At 46.0% G+C, this 23,781-nt stretch overlaps 1 protein-coding gene across 1 annotated transcript; it reads left to right on the forward strand.

Annotated features, from left to right (window-relative positions):
• Window positions 1-1,316: 1,316 nt before the first annotated feature.
• DNAJC21 (DnaJ heat shock protein family (Hsp40) member C21) lies at window positions 1,317-22,723 on the forward strand. Its single transcript, XM_053914231.2, has 12 exons — window positions 1,317-1,645; window positions 7,564-7,657; window positions 9,061-9,184; window positions 9,489-9,614; window positions 9,929-10,233; window positions 11,083-11,234; window positions 13,229-13,316; window positions 16,465-16,623; window positions 17,614-17,656; window positions 19,037-19,209; window positions 21,798-21,873; window positions 22,389-22,723. The coding sequence occupies exons 1-12, from the start codon at window positions 1,549-1,551 to the stop codon at window positions 22,551-22,553; spliced, it is 1,602 nt and encodes a 533-aa protein (XP_053770206.1). The 5' UTR covers window positions 1,317-1,548; the 3' UTR covers window positions 22,554-22,723.
• Window positions 22,724-23,781: the final 1,058 nt, after the last annotated feature.

A 23,781-nucleotide genomic window follows, 5' to 3' on the forward strand; every position in this document is an offset into this window, starting at 1 on the left:
TGTCACTTTTGTCCCTGCCCCCACCCCCCCAATTCCATTCTCAGAGGGGGGAATGTTCTCATTTTTTCTCTGCATTCAAACTTCTCAGTTCCTGTGCGTTACTGTTTTTCAAAACGAAGCTGTATAGTATCCTCCTTTGAAAACAGGCAAATGTATGAATTCCAAGTAGAGATTTGGGTGGACAGTGGTGTGGAGAAACTGCAGGTTTAGAGTTGTTTTGTTTTGATTGTGCAGGGAGCAGAGTATTAGGGTATTAGGGACAAAGGGACTCTTCCTAAATTTTGGGTACCCCAATGCTGTACAACTGATGTAGAGCCAGCCTTTCTCTAACCATACATGGTTAACACAGAACCCCCTAGGTGATTATGTAAACATTACACATTACAGTGAAATTTATTGGTGAGTTGGTGCATTTTTATGACAATTAGGATGCTATTTAGACACCTTATCAAATTACTTGGAACAGTTGTACAGATCTTCCATCCTCTAACAGTGTATCTGTTAGATCAAGGAAAACTATAGTTAAATACTATGCCTTAACTGAATTCTTAACCTAAGCAAACTTGGAAGTGTAGAATGAGAGGCCTTTACCTTCCCCTTCTTCTTCCCCCCAGGCGCCTTGCCTTTGCTTTGCCTTTCTCCTAAGCTCCAAGGGCCCTTCTGCCTCTGTAACTTGTTTCCTGAGCCTGCGCAGCCCAGCTGACTGATTTCTACACCTCTGTAACTTTCTAAATAAGAATTATCTTATAATTTGAAAAAAAAAGGTGATGGATGCACAATTTCATCCATTAAACATTTAGTATGTTAAAGTGTTGATATTTCCCTTCTAAATTGTTAAGTGAACTTACTTGCTGTTACTCCTCATGCATATTGGTCAGAATGGAAAATATTAGGGATCTCATTAGGTGGCAGCCGAAGAGAATTGGAGAGTTAAAAAACTGGTGTTTTTTCATCGTTCAGTCCAACTGCTGAACCCTGTTGATTAGTTGTGAAGGCTCGAGCAAAGCAGTGGCCTGAGCTGCTTGGGCATGAGCTGCTTCCTACGTAAAAACGTGGCTGAGTTGAGAAATGACCAGAACCACGACAAGATGTTTTCCACTATTTTCTGCCACCTTTCAGCCTTCAGGACGGCTGACCAGTAGATGCCACTCACACTGACCACCCTCTGTGCCCCTCATAATGGCATACACCGTGGCCCCGCCTCCCACCTGCAGCAGGCCCGCCCCTCTCGCCGCGGCCCCGCCTCCTGTCCGCGCCGTCGTCCCGCCTCCCACTGGGCTTTTTCCGGCACGAGTCCTCCCTCCTCCCATGCGGAGTCGCGGCCGCCGGCGCCGCCCCCTCCGCGCCTCCGCGTGCCGCAGCCCGCGCCGCCGGTCTCCACCGCGCGCCTCCGCCGCCCCGCGCCGCCGCCGCCGCCGTGCTCGCTGGCTGGCCCAGTGCGGGCGCCCGGCTCCCGCCGCAGGAGAGGATCATCAGCGCCACCAGCACTCTGACCCGCGCCCGGGTCCCAGCCCCGCCCCGGGCCCCGGCCCCCGGTCCGGCCGGGCGATGAAGTGTCACTACGAGGTGCTGGGGGTGCGGCGCGACGCCAGCGAGGAGGAGCTCAGGAAGGCCTATCGGAAGCTGGCCCTGAAATGGCACCCGGGTAACTACTCTGCAACCGCCGCGGTCCCTCGCAGTCCCTGGCCTCGCGACCTTTTCACCCCTCTCCCCGGAGTAACTTCCCGGAGTAAGCGGGAACCGGGCTCTGCCTCGACTTACCCGTCCTGGAGCTTCCCTTGCCCAGGAAACTGTGCCTGAGATCCCGTCCGGCCCGGGTCCCCGGCCAGGTGGCCCCTGTGCGTTCCTCCCAAAGCGCGTCCTCTTCTCCCTGCCCCTCGGTGGGCGCAGCCCTTCACCCCCAGGCTTCGCTCGAGCGCTGGGCACTCTTTTCCTTCCCAGACGCCCTCTCACCTCTCCCTGAAGTCTATGGTTCCCGCACTGCCGCTCGATTGGGAAAGACGACATTCTCGAAACTTCGGTTGCTCCTCCCACCTCTTTGTGGACCCCGGGAGGCAGGAGGATTCCGGAGTTCTAAACCCAGTCCTACCTCTGGCTTGTGCTGGGCTTGCCTCCCCTGCCGCTCCAGCTCCTGGGCTGCCCTTACTGATCGCGGCATCCCTGCTACTTAAGTGTAATTTACGGCCCCTGTCTCATTCAAATTAAGGCATTGGGATCATTCTTCCTAGTGAAGTTTGGATGTTTACTTAGAAGTATTCCTCGTTTGAATGTTTCATTTGGTTGTAGTCCAGGCCCGTGTGACTTTTGTGTAATAGTATGCTCTTCCAGACTGGAAAACTAAGGCAAGAGTGGCTTTCCTGTTAGCACTGATCGATAAGCATGTTTCTAGTCTCCCGGATGTGCAAGTTATTACACTGTTCTGAAGCACTGAGGCAGACCTCAGTGTTGCTGGGAAAGCATGCCTTACGCACATGAAAAGTTAAACACAAGTGCCAACAAAGTAGCACAACGGATGTAATTGGTGATTGGAGTAATAGAATAACTAGTCACGCTCCAGGAATTCGGGAGAAGAGGGAGTTTCCACTGTGTGCTGAGAGGTGGGAGGCCTTCCCCTGGCAGAGGAGGAGCCTGGGTTGTAGCTGGATCCTAGGGGAGTGGGATGGGGAAGAGTGAACTTAGCCGTGCAGGGCGGGGCGGGTGGTGGGCGAAAGGTGGTCCAGGGCACAGTTGGACTGAAAGGCAGTGTTTGCTGGAAGTCTGCAAACGTGGGTTGAGAGAAGAGCTGTTGGAAAGGTCAGGGACCTAAAGGCAGAAGGTAGTGTGTGTAGCTGATGGAACAAGAAGTACAGGTAGGGGGTTTGTTCCTTGAAGTTGTCATGCTGACCAACAGGAACTCAAAAGATCTGATGAGTATTGGAAGCGAACAGGTAAATGAGCTAACTGCTCATCGCAGCAGGAAGTCAGTAGCTATATCCACGATTAATATATCCAAACAGTGTGGAAGCATTAGAAATTGAGTTAGGAATTAAAAGGAAGTTAGGAATTTGTGACTTTGTGGGCGGAAAGGTGTGAGGAAGAATATTAATGCAAGTGACAAAATACATATATAATTTTGATGACACTTTGATAACATTTTCAAGTAGTAGTTCTGAGATTAAGTTATAAAGGGCTTTGAACGTTAGGCTAAGGACTGTGAAGTTGGTTTTTCCAGTAATGGAGAGTTGAGGCTGGCTTTATTCAGATGCCCTTGAAGGAACTGTGAAGGCACCTGAGAGGACTGACAAGGACTGAGACAGAAGTCAGGCAGAGTCTACCCCAGGAAGGTGGGGGCCCGGGTCAGGCTTGGGGTCAGTGGGAGGGGTGAGGCTGGGTTAAGAGATGTTATAAAGGGAAAATTACCACATTTGGTAATTTGGTGATTAACTGGAAATCGGTGCAAGGAGGAAATACACAAATATTACTAAAATACCAGTTAACGACTTTGAAACCAAATCTGTTAGTAATTTAATGTGAATATCTTCTCTGAATGCCATAATTCATAGTATCCTAAGCATCTTTCGGTTTGGAGATGCTTGTACATTTAACAGGTAAGTACTGCTTGAGGAGATGCCTGATTTTGATATGCTTTGCTGGCTCATTAGCTTGTTAGTCTGTCATTCAACAAATGTTTAATTTCATGTGCAAGGTGCTATGTTAGATGTTTCTGAGATTAACATATGGGCTTGGCTTCCAGGAATAATGTATAGCTCAAATAGAAGGGCTGCCCATTTTTCATTGTAGAAAAACAAAAGAAAATACCTTTATTTCTTTTTTTGAGGACCTGAGAGGGATTCCCAGTAGGGTGAACAGTACTGCCTATGGAGATCACGCCTGGTGAAGGGCCAGCCTCAGTACTACATCTGACGACTATTCCCCAGGCCCTTAACTCTGTGGATGTGCCAGTGTGGTCCCTACCCTGCTGGCACATGCAGCCTTCGGGGTGACACTGAGAGGGGACAGGCAATTTCAGGCCGGTGAGCTGAAGGCAAACAAAAGGTGCTTATGAGCACATACGCCCAAGGTGGATTGGGTTCATGTGTGAGTAGGTAGATGTGCGTCCCTAGAAGGGACATCCAGGTCAAGACCTAAGGGGGATACAGAGCGTTCGGGTGGAGGGAGGCAAGAGAAAGCATGGCAGGGTCCAGGAAGGGGAAGGAGGTGAGCACGGCCAGGCCAGGAGGAGCCAGGTGTTGGAGGTCCTCCTGAACTGGGTTGGGTAGATTGGATTTAACCTGAGGGCATTGGGAGGCCAGTGAAGAGTTGGAAGCCAGGGAGATGGCTGTAGTGGGGAGAGTGGATTGAAGTAGGCAAGACTGGAGGTGGGGAGACAAGGAGGTCAAGGTCCACTGGAGTTACTCAGGACGACGAATAGGACCTAGGGATGGCAACTCTGAGCCAAGTGCCAACATTCTCAGTGAATAAGAGGCAGTGTTGTGAGGTGAGGAGACGGTGAGGGGGGAAAGAGGGTGGGATGGCCGAATGAACCTTGAAGGAATGCCAGTTTGTCGTTCGGGGTGAGTAGAGGATCAGTGGCCAGGAGGAGAGGATGCCAGCTCCGGCACCAGATCTGCCGAACGCAGCCGTGGCTGAAGGAGCCTGGCTTCCGTCAAGGCAGGGCTTCAAAGGCATGACCCATGGAATTTCCCAGAAGGCCCTGTAAAAAGGTTTGGGAGCAGAGGGAGGAGAGCACAGTGGATGAAGAGAAAAGCACAAAGAATGACGTGAGAACGCCTTTGGAACTTTGATGACTGGGTTTGCCATCCCTGTGGCTTTTGCATTTGGGGAGGAATACTTATGTGGGCTTCCATTTTGAAAATGAGTGCTTTTTAGCTTCTTGCTCCCATGCTTTTGGATCTCAGTTCAATCTTACAGTCAACCAGGTCAAGTATATGTAAGTGAAATAAAAAGCCATATGACAGATTGAAAAAATTATTTCAGAAAGAAGCTTCAGTAAGAGGATTAGTTCTTATTTCCAGGTGGTACATTGATGGGTTGTATGTGTTTAAAACTCTAGCTTTCTTCCAGCTTCTTGGGGAGAAAGGAAGGGAGTGGAAGGCACAGGACAGCAAGGTACGGTGCTGATGAACAGGTGAAGCAGCACCGCCCGCCTGCACCCCAAACGGGCACCTTTTTCCTTTGCCGGCTCTTCTGCCATTCTGCGTTCATCTAAATGGTGCTGTTTTATTTATCTGTCAAAGTTTTTGTTAGAGTTGATGCAGACATAGAAATCATGAGTTTTTAGCTGGACTCTCACCTTCAAGGCATGTGAGGATTGTGTTTGTCTGCCTGTGACAGGAAGCTGGCCCCCAAAGTCATTTTACTTACCTCGCATAACATGGCATCCCGAGGGGCCCATCTCAGCAGCTGCTTGATGGCAGCTCCAAAGAGCTGCTCCATCGTCCTGGTCCTTGCACCAAATGGAAGCATTTAGCCTCGAAAATAAGGTGTTTGTTATTTACTTTTTGTGTTTTATCTGTTATTTATCTCTCTTTAAAGAGAGACGTTTACCGCTGTCTGATGAGGCGTGGAAACAGGCAGGCGCCCCAGCGCAGCGGGCCTCCTCCAGGAGTTCCTTCCACGCTCTGCTCTGGGACGGGCCCTCTCTCCTCATCCGGGCGCAGCTGGGGTCCAAGGCCACAGAATGGAAGAAGAGGAGATGGAGCGGGGACAGATTGTGTGTCACTTGCCTTTTAAGAAAGATTCTTTAAAAGCTGTCATAGAGTAGTTTTATGGCTTAGTCACATGGTCATGCCTAAGCTTCACAGCAGACCTGGAAATGGGGTCTATTCTGGTACCAGGTGCCTACCCTGGATTAGGGTTCAGTGATTACTGGAAAAGGGGGATGAACTGGCTGTCTCTACCTCAAGCCCACAATCTACCTGAAGTCATTATAATACCCTGGCTTTGGGCTGGACATAGGGGTTGGGTTAAGGGCCTAAGATGCGTGCCACCAAAGCCTGTCCCTTTTGTTTGGAAAACAAAGCTTTTCCGGGGGAGCTTCACTTAATGGGCATGTGTTTCCATCTGATTGGCTGAGGTGGGTCACCTGATAACCCGACTTCAGGAAAGTCTGGGGAGGGGAGTTTTTAACCGGGTGCACTGCCCCTGTGAACAAAGTCAGGGTTTGGAGAGGAGGAAGAGAGTAGCTCCTGGTGAGCAGCTGGCAGTAGTAGTAGTGTCTGCCACAGAGCGGTAATCAAGATCTAAAATAATGACAGTAGGGCGCTGAGTGTCCTCTGTTACCTAGAACCCAGTTGCCCCAGGACCACAACGAGATGGAATTTGGTAATATTAGTTAGAAATAACGGAAAACCTAACCACAACGGCTTAAATTAAGAGTTGTTTTTGTTTTGTTTTGTCCCCCCTCACCACAAGTGGGCCTGGAGGTAGGTGCCACTGGTGTTGTTTCAGTAACGTCACTGAATCCCTTGGCTTTTCCTTCATGGGCTCATGGTGGCTGCTGAAGCTCCAGCAGTTAGGTCCACATACTAGACAAGAAGAAAGAAGAAGGAAGGAAAATACACTACTAGACTTCATCTCATTGGTCGGAACTTTGTCACCTGGCTATTCCTAGCAGCAAGGGAGGCTGGATGAAGCAAAATACTTGCTTATCCAGCCTCCCTTGCAAAGGCTGTAAGAGAAAAAGGGGAAGGGTGTTGGATGATCTAAACATTAGTGTCTGCCACAAAATGGAATAAATCCACTGTATAGTCACCAAATGGCTTGTCACTAATTTGAAAAACATGGAAAACCGTGTCAGCTATAATTTCAGAATGCCTTATGTCATGTTGTTGCTAAAAACTAACCTAACTAGCTAGAATGATTAAAGTGGAGCGGTAAGAAAAGGAATTAATGAATGGTGCCTGTCTTTGACCGCATCTGAAGTGGCGGAGTACGGCGTGATGCAGGAGGTAGGCAGGTGTGGTCCAGAGAAGAGGTGGACCGGAGGTGAGCCCACTGGCTGGCTTCCGATGGGCTGCGCCTCGGAATTGGATTTAGACTCGCATTCTGTTACTTCTCACAAACAACTCGGCTGCAGGGATGGAGACCATTGCCCTCTCGGTTGTAAGGGACCATGATTCTGAAATAATACTGAAAGTGTTTTGTGTTAAAGCATCTTAGCAAAAGGCGCTAGGGCAAATCGCTGTGCTTGCGAAAGCACCATCACTGTCAACTGTTGATCACCGAAGGCCTTGGGATCCGCGCCTGGGACCCGCGAGAGCGGGAGGCAGGATGCCCTGGAGGGCCTTGTTCTAAGGCTGCTAAGGGGCTTCCGAGTGGGCGTCCCTATTGGGTGCTCAGTGAGGCCCCCAGGCTCAGGCACGAGCAGGAGCTTTCTGCTTGACTAGATCCTTACGTCCCGATTTCCAACCCTCATCCAGTGTCTCTTTGCTCTTCTTGGGTCGTTTTTCTTTGTTTTGCACACCCCTCATCTGTTTGTGGCATTTGTGATGGGCAAGGTCCCTTTTAGGTTTTGTCCTGCACTTTTTTGATGACTAAATTTCTGTGACTTTATTTCAACAGATAAAAATCTGGATAATGCCGTGGAAGCAGCTGAACAATTTAAATTAATCCAAGCAGCATACGATGTGTTGAGTGACCCCCAGGAAAGAGCATGGTGAGTGTCACGCTGTCCCCATCCCAGCGTATTTTGGGGGGAAGAACTGTCAGTAAAGGGTTTAAAAATATAATACGTGAATGGTTTTTGGTGTGTTCTGAGGCTTCTCTCACCTACTCATGACATAAAATGCAGTATTTGGGTGGGAAGGAACTTTGGCGATGTTGACCCCAGTTACCTGATTTTATAGGTGATGAAACAGTTCGGCAATATTAGGTAATTTTCATTTTGATACCTATGAAGTGACTTCTCATTCAGTGGTCCTCTTCGGTGTATGACAGATTTCCTCATGTCAGACGAGGAGAAATATTGATTGTCCTTAAAAAACAGATACAGTGTTTTCATACAAGAATGGTAATATTTTCCCTACAACTACTTTATATGAAGAAATTGAGTTAAGCGTCTACATCTGTGAAAATACTTTTACTGATGCTGAGCTGGTGATTAATATCATTTTACAACAATTTCTGTGTTGAGAGTTGGGAGTTTTCAGAGTCTTGATGAACTTTTTGCTACAAAGAAACAGGTTTCAAGCCGGGCCGTAACTGCAGGACCTTGCTGTTCCCGAGCAGGTGGGGCTCGTGTGACTCTGCGAGTCTCCTGCGTGTCAGGGCGCAGCCCAGCCGGCTGCCAAGAGAAGAAGGCTGCAAAGAAAGTTCTTGTCGAGTTGTCTTTTGTATGGAAGTCAGAGAGAATCCTAAATTTTTCTCCTCCCAAGGAACTTGGAGATCTGGCCTCTGAGCTCCGCTGTCGTCTGGGGGCAGCAGTGTGTGCTGGCGAGAGGGGGCAGAGTCCTGTGAGGGCAGGGGGGCCTGGTTTGCCACTCCAGCTTTGCTGCTCACTGGTTGTGGACAGCAAGTTACATAATGTCACCAAACTTCACCTTCCTGTTTTATGTCAACAGGGGTAACAACTAACTTCGCAGAGTTACTACGTGGGGTAATTGGGGGGGGTGTGAAGCTACTGGATTGTTTATATAAACATAGCAAGAGTCTTAATTTGGTACATGTTGGTAAATTCTTAGATCCCAAACATGTAATTAGTCTGTGGACATGATTATGTCCATCGCTGTCCTATTCGGTAATGTTTCCTTCCTGTGAAAATGCAGCTACCTTTCTGGGACAGTGATGGACTTGCCCTGGCTAATTAAATGCCCTGCTCACGTGGGCTAGTGCCGTGTAACGCCTGTAGTGTACAACTGTAGAAGTTGTAGTCATAGTTTTAATCAGCAGTTTTGTGAGAGGTGGTCTTTTCATGTTGATTTGTTGGTTAAAACTTTTTGGTTGCCAGTGGGACACATTAAGATGTGCGATAATGGCACCGCGGCTGTTTCAGAGTGAGAAGGGCTTGTGACATCCTACGTGTCGAGCCTCACTGATGACGCTCGTTTTTTGTCTGCTTAGGTACGATAACCACAGAGAGGCCCTGCTCAAAGGCGGGCTTGATGGCGAATACCAAGATGACAGCGTAGATTTGCTTCACTACTTCACCGTCACCTGTTACTCTGGTTATGGAGACGATGAGAAGGTGAGGAAGGGATTCTCTTACCATTTCTTACCAGGCACTTAAGTAACACTCAAATACACAGAGAATTCCATAATAGAAAGTGAAACAGTATTCATTTTGAAAACTAAAAAAAAATTGCCTTCATACTTAAACAATGAGCACATTTTGAAAAACCTCTCCTTGGAACCTCACTGTAGTTACAGTGACAGAGCTTGGGGCTGTAACTCTTGAACAGTGAAGGGTTTTGTGTTACATTGAAAAAATCTGATTCTGCGATTAGACTGTGAAGTGTTGAAGAATCTGTGTGTCTCATACCTGTTTTCAGGGCTTCTACACAGTGTATCGTAACGTTTTTGAAGCGATCGCGAAGGAAGAGCTGGAGTCCGCGTCATCGGAAGAGGATGCGGAGGGCTTCCCCGCGTTCGGGGACTCCGGGAGTGACTATGACACGGTGAGGAGACGCGCGGCCGGCGTGCACTTCGCGTTGATCAGTGTGTCTTTACCCCATCGTTTTCTTTTAAAAAAATGGATTTTCATTCTCAGTCCTATCCTGGGACTTTCTTCCTCTCTCTTCCTTCCTCTTTTACTTTCCCTTCTTACCGAAGAGTGATTAATTTTGTTAAAGCCTGTCTTCTCCTTTGACTCATAGTAATGTTTTATGTGCAAAAGACAAAACGTGTCTTGCATCATGAATATTTGCCGCCTTGCTAAAAAAGAAAAGCCTTCCTAAAACACTAGCGTTTTGCGTATTCTCTCTGTCACTAGGTAGTCCACCCTTTCTACGCGTACTGGCAGAGTTTCTGCACCCAGAAGAACTTTGCTTGGAAAGAGGAGTACGATACCCGACAAGCTTCCAACCGCTGGGAGAAACGGGCCATGGAGAAGGAAAACAGAAAGACGCGGGACAAAGCCCGGAAGGAGCAGAATGAGCTTGTGCGACAGCTGGTGGCTTTCGTCCGGAGGAGAGATAAACGAGTGCAGGCTCACCGGAGGCTGCTGGAGGAGCAGAATGCAGAGAAGGCCAGGAAGGCCGAGGAGATGAGGCGGCAGCAGAAGCTGAAGCAGGCCAAGTAGGTGGTGTGGCTGGGCCCTGCCCCTGCCCCCGCCCCTGCCCCGCGGGCCTGGGCTCCGAGGACTCCACAGTGGCTCCCTGGCGAGTGCTTTGGTGTCTGTTCAATCCTCATCCTGGCTTCATCATCTTAAAAAAATCCTGACGTACAGTGGCTTTTCCTCTCCCGTGGGGGGAAGGTTGTGTTTGAATTGGATTTTTTTCCTGGGGCCGTTTACACCGGAGATGGTTTACAGTCTCTTGCAAAGTGTAGTAGTAACTGCCCTGTGACTGAGCGCTTACTCCGGATGGTTCTCATGACGGTTCTGGAAGTGAGTTCTGGTGTCTACCCTCGTTCTCTCTGGGGAAGCGAGGCCGACGGGCCTGCGGTCACATGGCTATAAGCCGCAGAGGCGGGATGGGACCCTGGAAGTCAGCCCAGTGCCCTTGCTTCTTCCCAGCGCACAGCGCGGCCCCCTGCCAGTATGTACTCTGAGTCTCTCAGGTCCTTTTGATGCCTTTAAACTTTGATGGGGTTTTTTGTTTTTAAGTTCCTGTAAAAGCATTGTGTGTACAGCATTATATGTAGCATTCTTTAAAAAACTGCTTCTTAAAAATTCTATCTGCCCCACCCCTCACCTTTTGAAAATTATCACTTTACTTGATACTTACAATTTAAAATTACTTGAAGACTTTTAATAAATGGCTAAGAATCTTACAACAGCGAACAGATGTAAAGTGACTGCTCATTTTCACTGAGCGCAGGCTTTAAGGGTGAGAGCCGGGAGAGCCCAGAGGAACAGCTCGGGGGCGGGCTGCGGGCCTGAAGGGACGGTAGACCCAGCGCGGACACTGTGCCGTGTGTGTCTAGGCTGGCAGAGCAGTACAAGGAGCAGAGCTGGATGACGGTGGCCGACCTGGAGAAGGAGCTGCGGGCGATGGAGGCTCAGTACGAGAAGGAGTTCGGAGACGGCTCTGAGGAAGACGAAGTGGAGGAATGCGAGCTCAAAGATGGACAGGATGGTAACTTCTTGCATTCCTTAAGAGACCTGAGAAAATGTTTTTGTGCATCAGGGTGCACTGAAGATGCTCACAGGTGCCGGTAAAGGGACGGGGTAGTGACACAGGGAGGTGGAGGAGAACCCAGAGAACACCCGAGTGATAGCCAGCGGTTGCCAGGGCCGGTGTTGCCAGAGTTTATGTGCTTGTTTGGTTTTTAAATGAAGCTCGAAATCTGGATTTGTCTTTTCTCCTCACCTGAGGACATTTTTTCATTGCTTCTTAGAGAGAGAGAGATAAGGAGAGAGAGGAGAAACTTGTAGGTGACAGAGAAACATTACTTCGTTTCCTTCTCATGCATGCCCTGACTGGGGATTGAACTTGCAAGCTGGGTATGTGCCCTGACCGGGAGTCAAACCCATGACTTCTTGGTCCACAGAACGATGCCTTAAAAAACTGAGCCACACCGGCCAGGGATGGAAATCTGGATTTTTATGTGCCATCTCCCAATTTTTAAATTTGTAGATGGTGAAAATGAAAAACAATATTGTATGGGCCAAGGAAAGGTAGTCTGTTGAGGTAGTCTAATTCTGGTAACTTGATTAACACACTTTCTTCCGATCGTGTTTTAAATAGTTTGTGCTCTGGCTGTATAAATACACTGACAAGTGGGCATACTGACAGGTGTGCCCACCAGGTTATTTTTCAAGTGCAGTTAAATGCATTTTTAAATCAAATTTTCATAGCTCTTTCCAGAAAGCTGATGTTGTGTAGGAGCTGTGCGGGGTATGTACTCTTCCTCTCTTTCTGATGTCGAAGGGCTCTCGGTGTGCTGAAACATTTGCAAATATGCTATTTCAGAATAACAGGCGAAATGACAAAACGACAGACTGACTTACTCAACATGATCAGCAAATGAAATTTCTAATTAATGAATAAGAAGTAGTATGTGTGAAAATGCTTTGAAAATTATGAAGCCCTCTCTAAATGTGAAGTGGTGTAATTACGTAGAGTTTTACAATTTATAAAATGCTTTCATGTACAAGATCCTGCTTAATCTTTCAGTAGTAGCCCTTACAGGTAGGTTTGGCTCATAGGATTAGCTACGTTTTAATGATGAAGAAACTAAGACTCTGAGAAGCTATAGCACACCTGGGAGAGTGTGGCCTTTTTTAGATTCAGATTTTGGCTTCAAATCCATCATTCTTTATTAACTGTTTGATTAATCAAAGTTTATTTCATGTATATGATATATTGAAAGTATACACGTAATTGGAAAATAATACCATGTACTAAGCGTTGGATGTATTTTGATCATTTACAATTTTAATGAATGTCCTGTAGAAGCATATTAATATCGCTTATTATAAAGAAGCATTCTGATGGTTATTGACCCCATAGTAAATCCCAAGTGGCAATCAGTATACTTTTTTATTTCTTACAAAGATGGGGATGTGGTATGGAAAGACTTTATTGTGTGTTTTAGTTGCTTAAACTTTTGGACTATATTGATAGTAATTATTCCATTGTAATAAATGTTCAGTCTTATAAAAGAAAGGCTATAAAGGTAATGTTAAACTTTACATGTAATATGCTACTTTATGACCTAATAGTGATAGAATGTTGTGAGCTGAGTTTATTTAATCATTTAAGAGTAGATCGCAGTCATAAATCTATTTGTACCAAATCTTGCTGTAGAGGCGAACTTAAAAAAATTTTGTGGTAGAATTATGATAGTGACGTTTGATTTTCTAAACTTAGTTCATGCCCAGGGTTATGAGAGTTGTCTTAGCCTAAGTAGACTTAAGGACTTGAAAGGGAAAGTGATTTATTTATTTACCTTTTTATAATATAGTAGTGCTTTTAAAGGGTCAGCTCAAATCCTGACACCACTGGGGTTTTTTTTGGTAAGGAAATAAACATTTTATTTCTAATTTGTGTGCAACTTTAGATGTTAGCATGTTTTAGGTCTGTGCTCTAATTAGACAGGCTTCTTACCGTAGGCTTCCTTCTCGCAGGCAAAGACAGCGATGAGGCCGAGGACTCAGAGCTCTACGAAGAACTGTACTGCCCAGCCTGTGATAAATCTTTCAAGACAGAAAAGGCGTAAGTTTAATACCTTCAAACTCACCTGTTCTTTTGATGCGAAGTATAATGCTTTGAAAGTCCTAAAAAGAAGATGCTTTTAGTAGCTGCTCAGCAGCTCTCATGTGTCATTTTGGGGGATTTCTGTCCAGCAGGGGGGGAGGAATAGTTTGTACCAGTGACTAAGCCTGTTGAACGGATTCTTGGTCATGCCAGTAACCCTGTGGAGTAGTTGCCTTGTGAACATGTATGCGGCCTTCAGAAAGAAAGGTTGCTTTTTTTTTTTGGCAAGAAAGCACAGTTGTACAGGCAAGGAGGCCAGAGCAGCGCTCGTGATCTCTCTCTGTCGCTGGTGGTGGACTCACTTCCCACCATCACACTCCCACACAGGCCATTGCTGCCAACCTAGGCACCTTAAATGTGCCCTGCTGTAGGACCTTTGCTGAAGTGGAGGGACTTCATTTGATGGGAACAATGGCAAAGAGAAGTATTAAATGGACACGGCTCTAAAGAGTGTAAAGAACACAGGGGGAAAATGTAGGATCAACTATATGTATTCATTATATATAATGGAAAAAGGAGCCAAACACGTGCAGTAAAGAGAAAAGGAGACCAAGGGAGAAAATGAGGAGGGGGGCTCAGAAATGGTCTTCCCGATGACCCCACCAGAGAAGGCATAGAGCTGTAAGAGCGGTGGGAGAGGTGGAGAAGTTGGAAAGAAGCCAGGAAACAAAAGCAACAGTGGAGGAGATTTTAAATTACTCTTGGTTTGAAAATCACGTCAAATTTACAGGCAGGTGGCAAGAATAGAACAGAGTACCCGATCCACCCATCGCTCTCGCTTTCCCCGTTGGTGTGTACTTGGTCTCTCTTGCCACACATACAGTTTTCCTGAATAATTTGAGAGTGACATATGTAATGCTCCATTACCAGTAAATATACTTCAGTATATATTCTTTAAGAATAGGGCATTGCCTTACGATCAGAGTACAGCTGTCACCTTGGGGAAAATTAAAACCCGGACGTGGCGCTCTCATCTCCTTCACTGCCCGTTTTCCACTTACGTCAGGTGATTCTGAATTCACGTCCCGTGCAGCGTCTTCCTCACCTGGATACGGGGTCCAGTCTCAGGTCAAGTACTGGATTGGTGGTTGCGTTAATCTGGACCAGTTCTGTGTCTATGCCGTTGATGTTCCAGCATACTGGCCCTTTAAAATGTTTTTTCTAGTAGAGTTTTTCTCACTGTGGCTTTGTTGCTTCCTCATGACCAGGGTCAAGTGTGGCAGGCCCAGCGGAGACGCTGCATAAACGTGCTGCTCTCTGGGTCTCACTGTGGAGGCGCGGACGTGTGTGCCCCTCACTGGTGGTGATTGCTCTGCTCACCCAGGCCGGGTGCTGTCCACTTTGCCCCCTGCAAAGTTAGGATTTGCTCTTGCACCAGCTTTTTCTTACAGCGTATTTAACCCGTGGGGAGACACTCCGAAACTATGCAGACACCTAATCCTCACCAGAAGTTCCTTCTGGGTCGGGCGCCCACTGAGGACTGGCTGGCACCGTCTGTGCTGTGACTGCCCAGTGCTCCCACGGTGGCAGCCCTCACTTGGCCTCCTGCTGTGAACAGAGCCCTCCGTCTGCCCCGCTCACCAGTCTGTCGCCAGTCTGAATTTACGAATTTTTTTCAGTGCTTTGTAATTCAGTATTGCCCTTTTCACGCTCAGATTGTTCCAGCAGTGGCCAGTGAGCGTTCCTTCAGCCTGGCTCCTGTGGCCTTCTGGCACGTCCCAATCCCTATTTCGAGCACTCACTTTTTGGCACAAGACGTTCCCATTTCTCTGAGGAACCTTGATCTGAAGGAGAATGTGGGTGGCAAAGGAAGTAGCAACCCAAAGTGGAAAACGAAAATTTGAACAGACTGGGTAAAGCTGACAGAGACGCAGGTTCCTACTGTCTGGTTGATCTAACCTTGCACCTGACGTGTAGTCGGCTCTGTTTCGTGAAGTGATGTGGATCTCGACCCACAGGATCCGTGTGCTTTGGCAGCAATGGACAAATTCACACGGACTACAGAAATCCTGTGGAGAAAAAGGGAAGGCATGGCCACTCTCTAAGAGAGGGCCAGAGGGCCAGAGAGAGCGAGAGAGAGCCCTACCCCTGCCTGGACAGGCTTTTACTGCTTTTCTGGGAATATGCACAGGTTCACTGTAAGTGATTACCTTTTACAGACAACAAAGGAAAGAATGCTGCTAATTACTTCAAAGAGAAGGATGTTACAGATCAAGGGGGAACATGGCTGAACTGGTTACACTCCATACTTGGGAGGTTTAGCACAGACTTTAGGAAGTTAAAGATACTCAGTAAACATTTGCTGCCTCGATCCAGGGTGAGGGAGTTTTAGCAAAAGCAAGTCTCATGGCAGCCTAGGTACAATGCAGGCTTGATTCCCCGCAGGAGAACCTATCCGTGGGCGTGGGTTCTGTGTGCCAGACCTTGCACCCACTGGCTTTTCCGAGTGGGAGCTGGGCTACATTTCCCATGCGTGGAACAGTTTCTTATGGTGAAGTGCTACTCAGTGGCCTGTGGAGCACAGAGCTTCACAGGGCAGAGCAGTGTCTGAGCTCACTCTTCATGTGGTGGGAGAAAGGAGGGAGACCCCTCCTGAGAAGGTGAAAGACACCTGTTGAAAAAAGTAAAAAGAGGTGAACTACTCTTGTACAATACGTCAGGGCTGCACGTCCAGCCTCTCAGACCCAGGGTGTCTTCCTTTGAAAGTTAGAAGGTGGTTTTGTGATTTCCCATAGCAGGGCCTGGAATGCATAAACACTTAGCAAATAATTAGTGATTAAGGGAACACAGTGGTAAGTCTTGAATTTTAAGAATTGGAAAATAAAATTAGTGGAGAATTTGAGGGGAAAAAGCGGGGAGAACATACGCAGGCGAAAGGACAGAAGGAGGGGAGAACTCGAGTACAGGAAACGGAACAGAGTGGTGGATTCTGGGGCGCTGAAGGCCCAGAACTCCTGGCAGGGTTCTGTTTCCGGAGTGTCACTGACATGGCGCTGAGTTAACCCGAATAGAGTGTCTTGAACTTGGTTGCACTTGTCCAGCAGCACTTCTGGGCACATAATGACATAATGCTGTTGCGGTTACTCACATCCGATTGTTCTTTCAGCATGAGGAATCACGAAAAATCCAAGAAGCACCGGGAAATGGTTGCCTTGTTAAAGCAACAGTTGGAGAAGGAGGAAGAGCATTTTTCAGGACCTCAGACTGATGAAAATCTATTGAATGCCAATTCTGAGGAAGAAATGGAGGATGCACCAAAACAAAAGTACTTCTAAAAACGTCACGATGGGGAACCCCAAAAAACCCTGGAATTTACTTATGCAAAATTGTGTATTATTCTTACATGCTTAAGCTCAGTCACCTTCAAAGCTCTCTCCATTTGATGTAATAGGCCTATTGAGATTTTTTTCCACCACACAAAACAGTTTTTGAACTTGTCGATTTTAATGCCTTTTAGTGCTTTTGTCGTTTTTTTGTTTCACCTCTTCCACATTGGCAAAATGGTTCCCTTTGAGAGCTTTTTTCATTTGGGGGAACAAAAAGAAGTTGCTTGGGTGAGATCAGTTGAATAGGGAGGGTGAGCATGGGGATCATGCCCTTTTTTGGTCAAAAACCAAAAAATGAACACTCAGCACGGTGTGGGTAGGTGTTCTCATACACTAACCATTATGAAATGGGCAAACACCGTAAAAGAGTCTTCAAAAGAATTTGACTGAAGCTGAATGTAGCCTCTCACAACAATTCCAGCGGGTACAATGATACAGATGGGTTCCTAGAACACTCACGTAGTGGGGGAAGCCTGTCTACAAGGGGCCCACCCTCCAGAAGGTAATTCCAGTTTTTTTTTGGGTCCCCCCTCATACTTAGCACCACACTGAGAGATTACATTTAAATGCTGTTTCATCTCAAAGAAGTTACTGTTATGCTCTATATTTTCTGCATTTCTTCTAGTTAAAGGGAACTTAATAGTACTGAAACGTGTAAGGACATGTCAAACCCGATTTTTACAGATTATATTATGACTATGTTGAAAGAGTTTTATACCTAGGTAATTGATATGCTAACTACATCAGTTGAACGACTTAAAATTTTCTATGGCAATAATGTCAACATTTTCTTTTCATTTTAATGCTTTATGATTTATATAATTTTAATATTTTACTTCTCTATCACTAGTGTTTTAGTATTTTTCTTTTAGCTACACAAGTCTTCACAAAGTCAAGTAGCTGAGATTTTGATTTATGTTTGTTCGTAGGCTTTCTAAAAAACAGAAGAAAAAGAAGCAGAAACCAGCACAGGTATGTTAAAACGTTTTGTTAACATCAAATGTCAAGCGTAGAGTTGTAGTGCCGATGTTTATTCGGTGTAATCTCCCTTAAGGAGAGGGACTTCTGCGCTGATTTCATGATGATTGTGAAACAGTTAAAAGGGGTGGAGAATATTTTCTTTTTTTATCCCCCCTTATGTTTATGTACCTAATTTATGTATTTATTTGTTTTCAATGATTTTATTTATTTGTTTTTGAAGAGAGGGGAAGGTAGGGAGTAAGAGAGGAAGAGAAACATCAATATGGGAGAGAAATACCAATCAGTTGCCTCTCGCGTGCCTGCAGCTGGGCATTGGGTCCTCAACCCAGGCGTGTGCCCTGACCAGGAATCGAACCACAGACCTTTCAGTTTGTGGAATGACACCCAACCTGCTGAGCCACACCTGTCAGGGCTGTAGCTAATTGATTTAATTACTGTTGCCAGTGTGTTTAAAACTTTGGCATGTGGACCTCCCCTAATACAAATTAGCTGACTGACCATGGTAAATACTTGGACACGTGGCATTGAGGGATTGATCACTGTGTAGTCCAGCTCGCTCTGCCATCAACAGAACTGAAATTTTACATAGGGAACATTTGGTTAGAAACTTGCGATGACTGAGAGTATTGAAAGAATGCTTGTTGATACTACTCAGAAATTTAAGTAGTTTAAATATTTCATGCCTGTTGTCCAAATTCAAGAATTACAGCCCCCCCCTCAGTATCCACGGGGGGTTGGTCCCAGGACTCCCCCCCACAGATTCCAAATCCCATGGGCGCTCGAGCCCCTTACACAGAGGGGCCCAGAAGAGGGCACACGCTGCCCCCCACACCTCCAGGCTCCCGTCCTGCTGCTGAGTCCAAGGGTGCACAACCCGCGGACTCAGAGTGCTGGCTGTATTTTTAAATAAAAAGGTATTATGTTGACATATGTGTGTGACACAATCTTGTGGATGTTTTTGAACCTATAAAAACAAAATGAACTTGTCCATTTTATTAAGGATATTTTGTGGACCTAAAGGGAATGAAATTGATTTCTGTGCCATTTCCGTATAATTAATTGTATAGCTTATAGTATTAAATATTACAGTTTTTTAATAACTGAAAATGTTTTTAAGAAAACCTAGGTAATACACTAATAACTTTTTCATAAAACTTTATGTTTGGTTTATTTACCCAAATGGTTATAATATATTTGATAATTTTACCTGTTTTATATTCCAAAAATGATTTATGACTTGAGTTAATCACTGTTAAAATGGTGACTTGGAACTTTTTGCTTCAATTATAAAACCACATGCTGCAGTTGTGCATAAATAGCCAGTATTATTATAGTGTTTATTTTTTAATGCATACATGTTTATTAACCTAGAATTATGATGTTAATTTCAATGAAAATGGAACTGGAAAAGGACTAAAAGTTGATCCAGAAGATACCAACTTAAATCAAGAAAGTGCCAAAGAATTAGAAGATAGTCCTGTAGAAACTGTCAGTGTCACCGAGACTGTTGAACTGTGTGATGACCCAAAAAATGAAGCAAAAAGGTAAGTCAGAGGGGCATGTAGTTTTCTGTCTACTTAACATTGTAGAAAGGATATCTTTTCGTATCTCAAATGGAATCTTCTTTGCCACGCTGCGCGGCGTAAGTTAGACGTGTCTGTCACTTACGCCTGTATGCAGACCCGTGGGTACAGGTGAGGCGTGTCGGAAAGAGCGTGCTGGGGTAATGTCCTCAGAGACACGTCAGCAGCGTGGCCACCATCAGAAAGAAGTCACTTTGATCCAGTGTTTGTTTCCCTTATCCTGCTGAGGCTCTGCTTGTGTCCTGGATCCGTAGTCCTGGACACTCACAGGAGGCTGGGGCTGCTGATGAGTCTGTGCCCCACTCACCGGCAGCATCGCGACCGAAGCTGCAGGCTTGTGCCAGTTGGCCCCCCTTCCCTGCCATGAGGTCACCGAGATATGTACCCACAGCCTGGGGCTTTCCTGCCTGAGGCAGCCCTGCCTTGTGGGGCCGCACAGGCTGCGGTGGTGGGTGAGGGGATGGCGTCGCCGAGGGAGACAGCGTCTGTCTCTGTGACATTTTGGTCCCCATCCTCCTCCGTTCTCTGGAGCAGACTCATTTCTTACTCCTCAAGGAAAGGTCGAGCATAAGGAGACTCAGGCCACTGCCGCAGGACTGTGTAGGAGTTCACACGACTGAGGAAAGTGGGAGCCCGCCCGAAAATGCTCCACACCGGAGCGGCTGTGCTGGGCAGCGGAGCGTCCCCAGGGCTTGCGGGGCTGAGGTGTCGGGAGGGAGGAAGTCCAGGTGAGGCTGCAGCAGGGCTGCGGATGGTGAGGAATGCCCCGGACTGGGGATGCAGCAGCTCGGGGAGTGGAAACCTGGCAGGGGCAGTTGGACACCACTCTGGTGCTAGGTGTTTGTTCCCATCTTACAGATGAGGAAACTGAGTCTCGGGCAAGTGGCTTGCCCAGGAACAGAAGCTGGTAAGTGGAAAAGCTGGCATTTAATCCCTGTCTGCCTGACTCCTTGAAGGCACCCGGATAGTAGGCTCCATGAGGCCTCTAGATCACCTTCATCTAGAGCTGAAGTTTGTCGTTTGTTTCCCAAGTTGCCTCTGTGTGGGAGTTTACTGGAGGAGAAAAAAGGGTTCTCCTTGCTAGTAGTAAGACTTCGATTTAAGTGACTTCTTACCTGCTGAGGCATGTCAGGGCTGGGGTTCACACACACACACTCTCACAAACATATACTCACACTGCTCACACACCACTCACACACTCACACTCACAGGCTCACACACAGGGGTGTCCGGTGCCTTTCCGTGGGGCCCCTCGGCTGTTCCTCTGCAGGTGGCTGACGCTGGCCACCCAGTGGGAAGGTTCTTCATTAAGAGCCGTGTGTGTGTCTAGAGTATTTTTATATAAATAAAGCTCTTGGATACGAGCTTCAGGGATGGGCTGCTGTCTTTCATTATATGATAGATGGTTCTCCGGGAATGTTATCCCTAAGTTTCCTTGGATGCACTTGCGGCGTATCTGATGATGTTTTGTAATTTAGTAACTGTTCGTCTGTAGCCTTTTATGCCATTATGTCGTTTTCTTGATGCTTTCAAAGCTGGCTGGAAACCACATGATGTAGTGTTGCAGGCCTCAGGGACACGGCGGTGTGGCTCTAGGCCGCCCGGTCAAGTGAGTCGTTATCTTTCTGCTGGTGCAGGGTCTTGCCTTCAATGTGCAAGAAACACAGTATCCGGGAAGCGCGGTAAGACAAAGTATGCTTGTACGAGCCATTTAACTTAATACTGCTTCTAGGTTTCCGCTTGAAAAGTGTTATGGAAGCACTGTCATACGTATTCCTTATCTATAACCCACCCTGTCTGTTCTGCAAATACAGTTGCTCTCAGACTTTACGCTCAGAATCTGGCTGGCGCAAGCGAGGGAAAGCATGAGATGACTAAGGAGAGCTAGAATGCGGTACCAGATTGAGGAGAGGAAGGCTCAGGCGTTGAAGCCGATGGGCAGGAAACTTTCGGTACTAGCTGCCAGTTCTTGGGTCAGAGGGCCCAGGGGAAAGCCCACCAGATCAGCAGAAAGGACATAGTCTTTTAGTAGAAGAAAATCCTGTGCATTGGACAAATTTAATTTCATGAAAAATGCATTACGGCGTCTTTATTTTTCTCATTGCACTTCATTGTGAAACTCGCGGAGTGCTTGTCATAGATCACACCAGGTTCAAGGAGTTGTGTTTGGGGCGATCACACCCAATGTCAAGGCCATTTGTGAGCGGGGCTGGCTGGCTGTGAAGACGGTTCGCTTCAGTAAATGCAGTGTTTACCGCCCTGCTTTTAACAAACACACGCAGTGGAGCAGTTCAGAGGGGTCTCGCTTTAGCTTATGTTTCAAGTCTTTTAAATAAATTTCTTAGTTTTTGTGTCAGATTTGATGTGTGATGTGATCTCTCCAAAGTTACTCTTCAAAGCTATTTATTTGAGAAGTAATGTGGCCATTAAAGTTAACGAGCTAGCCCTAAAGTCCACGTCATTCTTTTGAACCTTCTTGGAAGCAAAATGACAGTTAGAAGGGGTGCATTACTATTGAATTATGCCGAATTATCTCATTTGTTTTCTAGTATTCCTAAACCCAGAGGAAAGAAAGCCAAAGATACGAAAAAGTCTGTCAAAGTGCCTGCTGAACCACAGACAACGGTAGGTCAGAGTCACGTGGACCTCTTTTCAGTGGGCCTTGTTGCTTAAGCAGTGTAAGCTGGATTCTTCATTCCACGTCTAAAGAAGTAAGCGTGTTTGGTGAGCCCCTGTGCACCTGATGCGTAGGTGCGGATCTGTCAGCACTTTCCTTGACAAATGTAGAATTTATACATGTGCTACCGTCATTTTTTCCCTTAAAGTAAAAAGAAGCACATTGGAAATATTGCTTTGTAAGAGCAGTTACTGTTCTGTTTTCCGTTACTTTGAAATCTAAAGCTGTGGCCTAGGCCACGTGGGGTGGGCTGTTGACTGCCTCGCAACTGTGGAGGTCGACGGTGTTGGTTAGTGGGACTGACCTCCGAGCTCGGCTGCCTCTGTGGAGCCCGTCCGGTGGCTGTCCGTTTTGTTACAAGGTCTTTACTTCTCAGTTGTCTGATACTTAATCTCAACGTGAAAACGTACAGCATTGCTCTTCGATAACACTTGCTTTCATTTATGATTTCTTCTTTTCTCAGAGTGATGTTCTTACGAGCTGTACAACCTGCCATAGTGAATTTCCTTCCCGGAATAAACTTTTTGAGCACCTAAAGGCCACAGGTCATGCAAGAGCACCTTCATCATCATCTTTAAATGGTGTCACAAGTAGTCGAAGCAAGAAAGAGAAGCGTAAAAACAGATAGACGTTCTGCCGACCCTTTTTCTTTTCGCTTGTCTCTAGATTTTGAAACCAAAAACTGAACTGAAATCGTCTAAAGAGTTAAAATTTCAGTGATCTGAAATTTATTGCATTGCAGAAGATTATTTTTATCTTGTAAAAACATTTTCTGTTTAATATATATATTTTTAAACATTTTGTTAGTGATTGAATTCTACTTTTGCCTTCTGAACTGACTTGAATATCTCAGAACAGGTACATACTGTGAAGTGCGCATTCTTGGTTTCTCTTGTCTCGTGTGGACAGAAGTGTACAGGGAGAATTAAATTATTTTGAACATACAAATGCCCCTTTATTTTTTATTTTGTGGATTTCCCATTAAGTATTTTTATGTGATTCAGTGCTTTTTTCAGTGAGTCCTGACCATTTTAAAATCATCACAGATTTTTTTCCCACCCGATACCACGACTCCAGTTCTTGATTGATTACTGTGTTTTTTCCCTCAAGGACAATGAAAGCTAGACACTAATTGAACATATATGGTTATGTTTCAAGAATAATGTCTCTCCAAGCTATAATTATGTTCATTTAATTTGAAATTTTACTGGTAATTATCAACAAGATACATCTTGGTTTTCTGCTTTGATTTGAGTTGGGGAGGCGGAAGCAAATTAGTTTATCTGGTGCTTTCTCCTTAGGCACTGTGGCAGCTGTACAGTGTGGTAGGCCGAGGTGGCGGATGGGTTAGAATTTATACTGACACTTTAACGAGGGATAATCCGCCTTGGGCTTTTTTCTTCACTGCTTTTGGAAATTTTTATTTTGGTTTTTACATCGTTCAGTGGAGAAAAACTTTCTTAATGAAAGAGTTTTGAACAGGGCTGATGTTTATGCCATCTATTCTGTAACAAAGGTGAATATTAAATCCAAAGAAATATGGAGAATGATTATAAGTGAGTGTGGTCATATTCAGTGATGAGTCCATTTTTAGGATAGATGAAATAGGCAATTCTTTTAATTGGCCTTGAAAGTAACTTTGAACTCACTAGCTTGAAATATATACTTTCTATTCAGTGAAGATGTTTTTCTCCTTACACTCTTGAATCTTCAAAGGAAGGAATTTTCGGTCATGTATGAACTTGAAAACGTGAGTCCCTGATGTCAAGGTCATTTCAGAAAGCCTCCTGGGTAGAATTCATGGGGATCATTCCATGATTGACTTGAGATTGTGCTTCTGTACCTTAATTTTTAAA

This window comes from Desmodus rotundus, chromosome 1, assembly GCF_022682495.2.
Source record: "Desmodus rotundus isolate HL8 chromosome 1, HLdesRot8A.1, whole genome shotgun sequence".
NCBI classification, from domain to species: domain Eukaryota; kingdom Metazoa; phylum Chordata; class Mammalia; order Chiroptera; family Phyllostomidae; genus Desmodus; species Desmodus rotundus.

Excerpts from the sequence above, each read along its gene's own strand:
- DNAJC21 (XM_053914231.2), top strand. The coding sequence starts at position 1,549 with ATGAAGTGTCACTACGAGGTGCTGGGGGTGCGGCGCGACGCCAGCGAG. Across the intron at positions 1,646-7,563 it reads GGCCCTGAAATGGCACCCGG|ATAAAAATCTGGATAATGCC; the intron begins GTAACTACTCTG and ends TTATTTCAACAG. Across the intron at positions 11,235-13,228 it reads GCTCAAAGATGGACAGGATG|GCAAAGACAGCGATGAGGCC; the intron begins GTAACTTCTTGC and ends TCCTTCTCGCAG.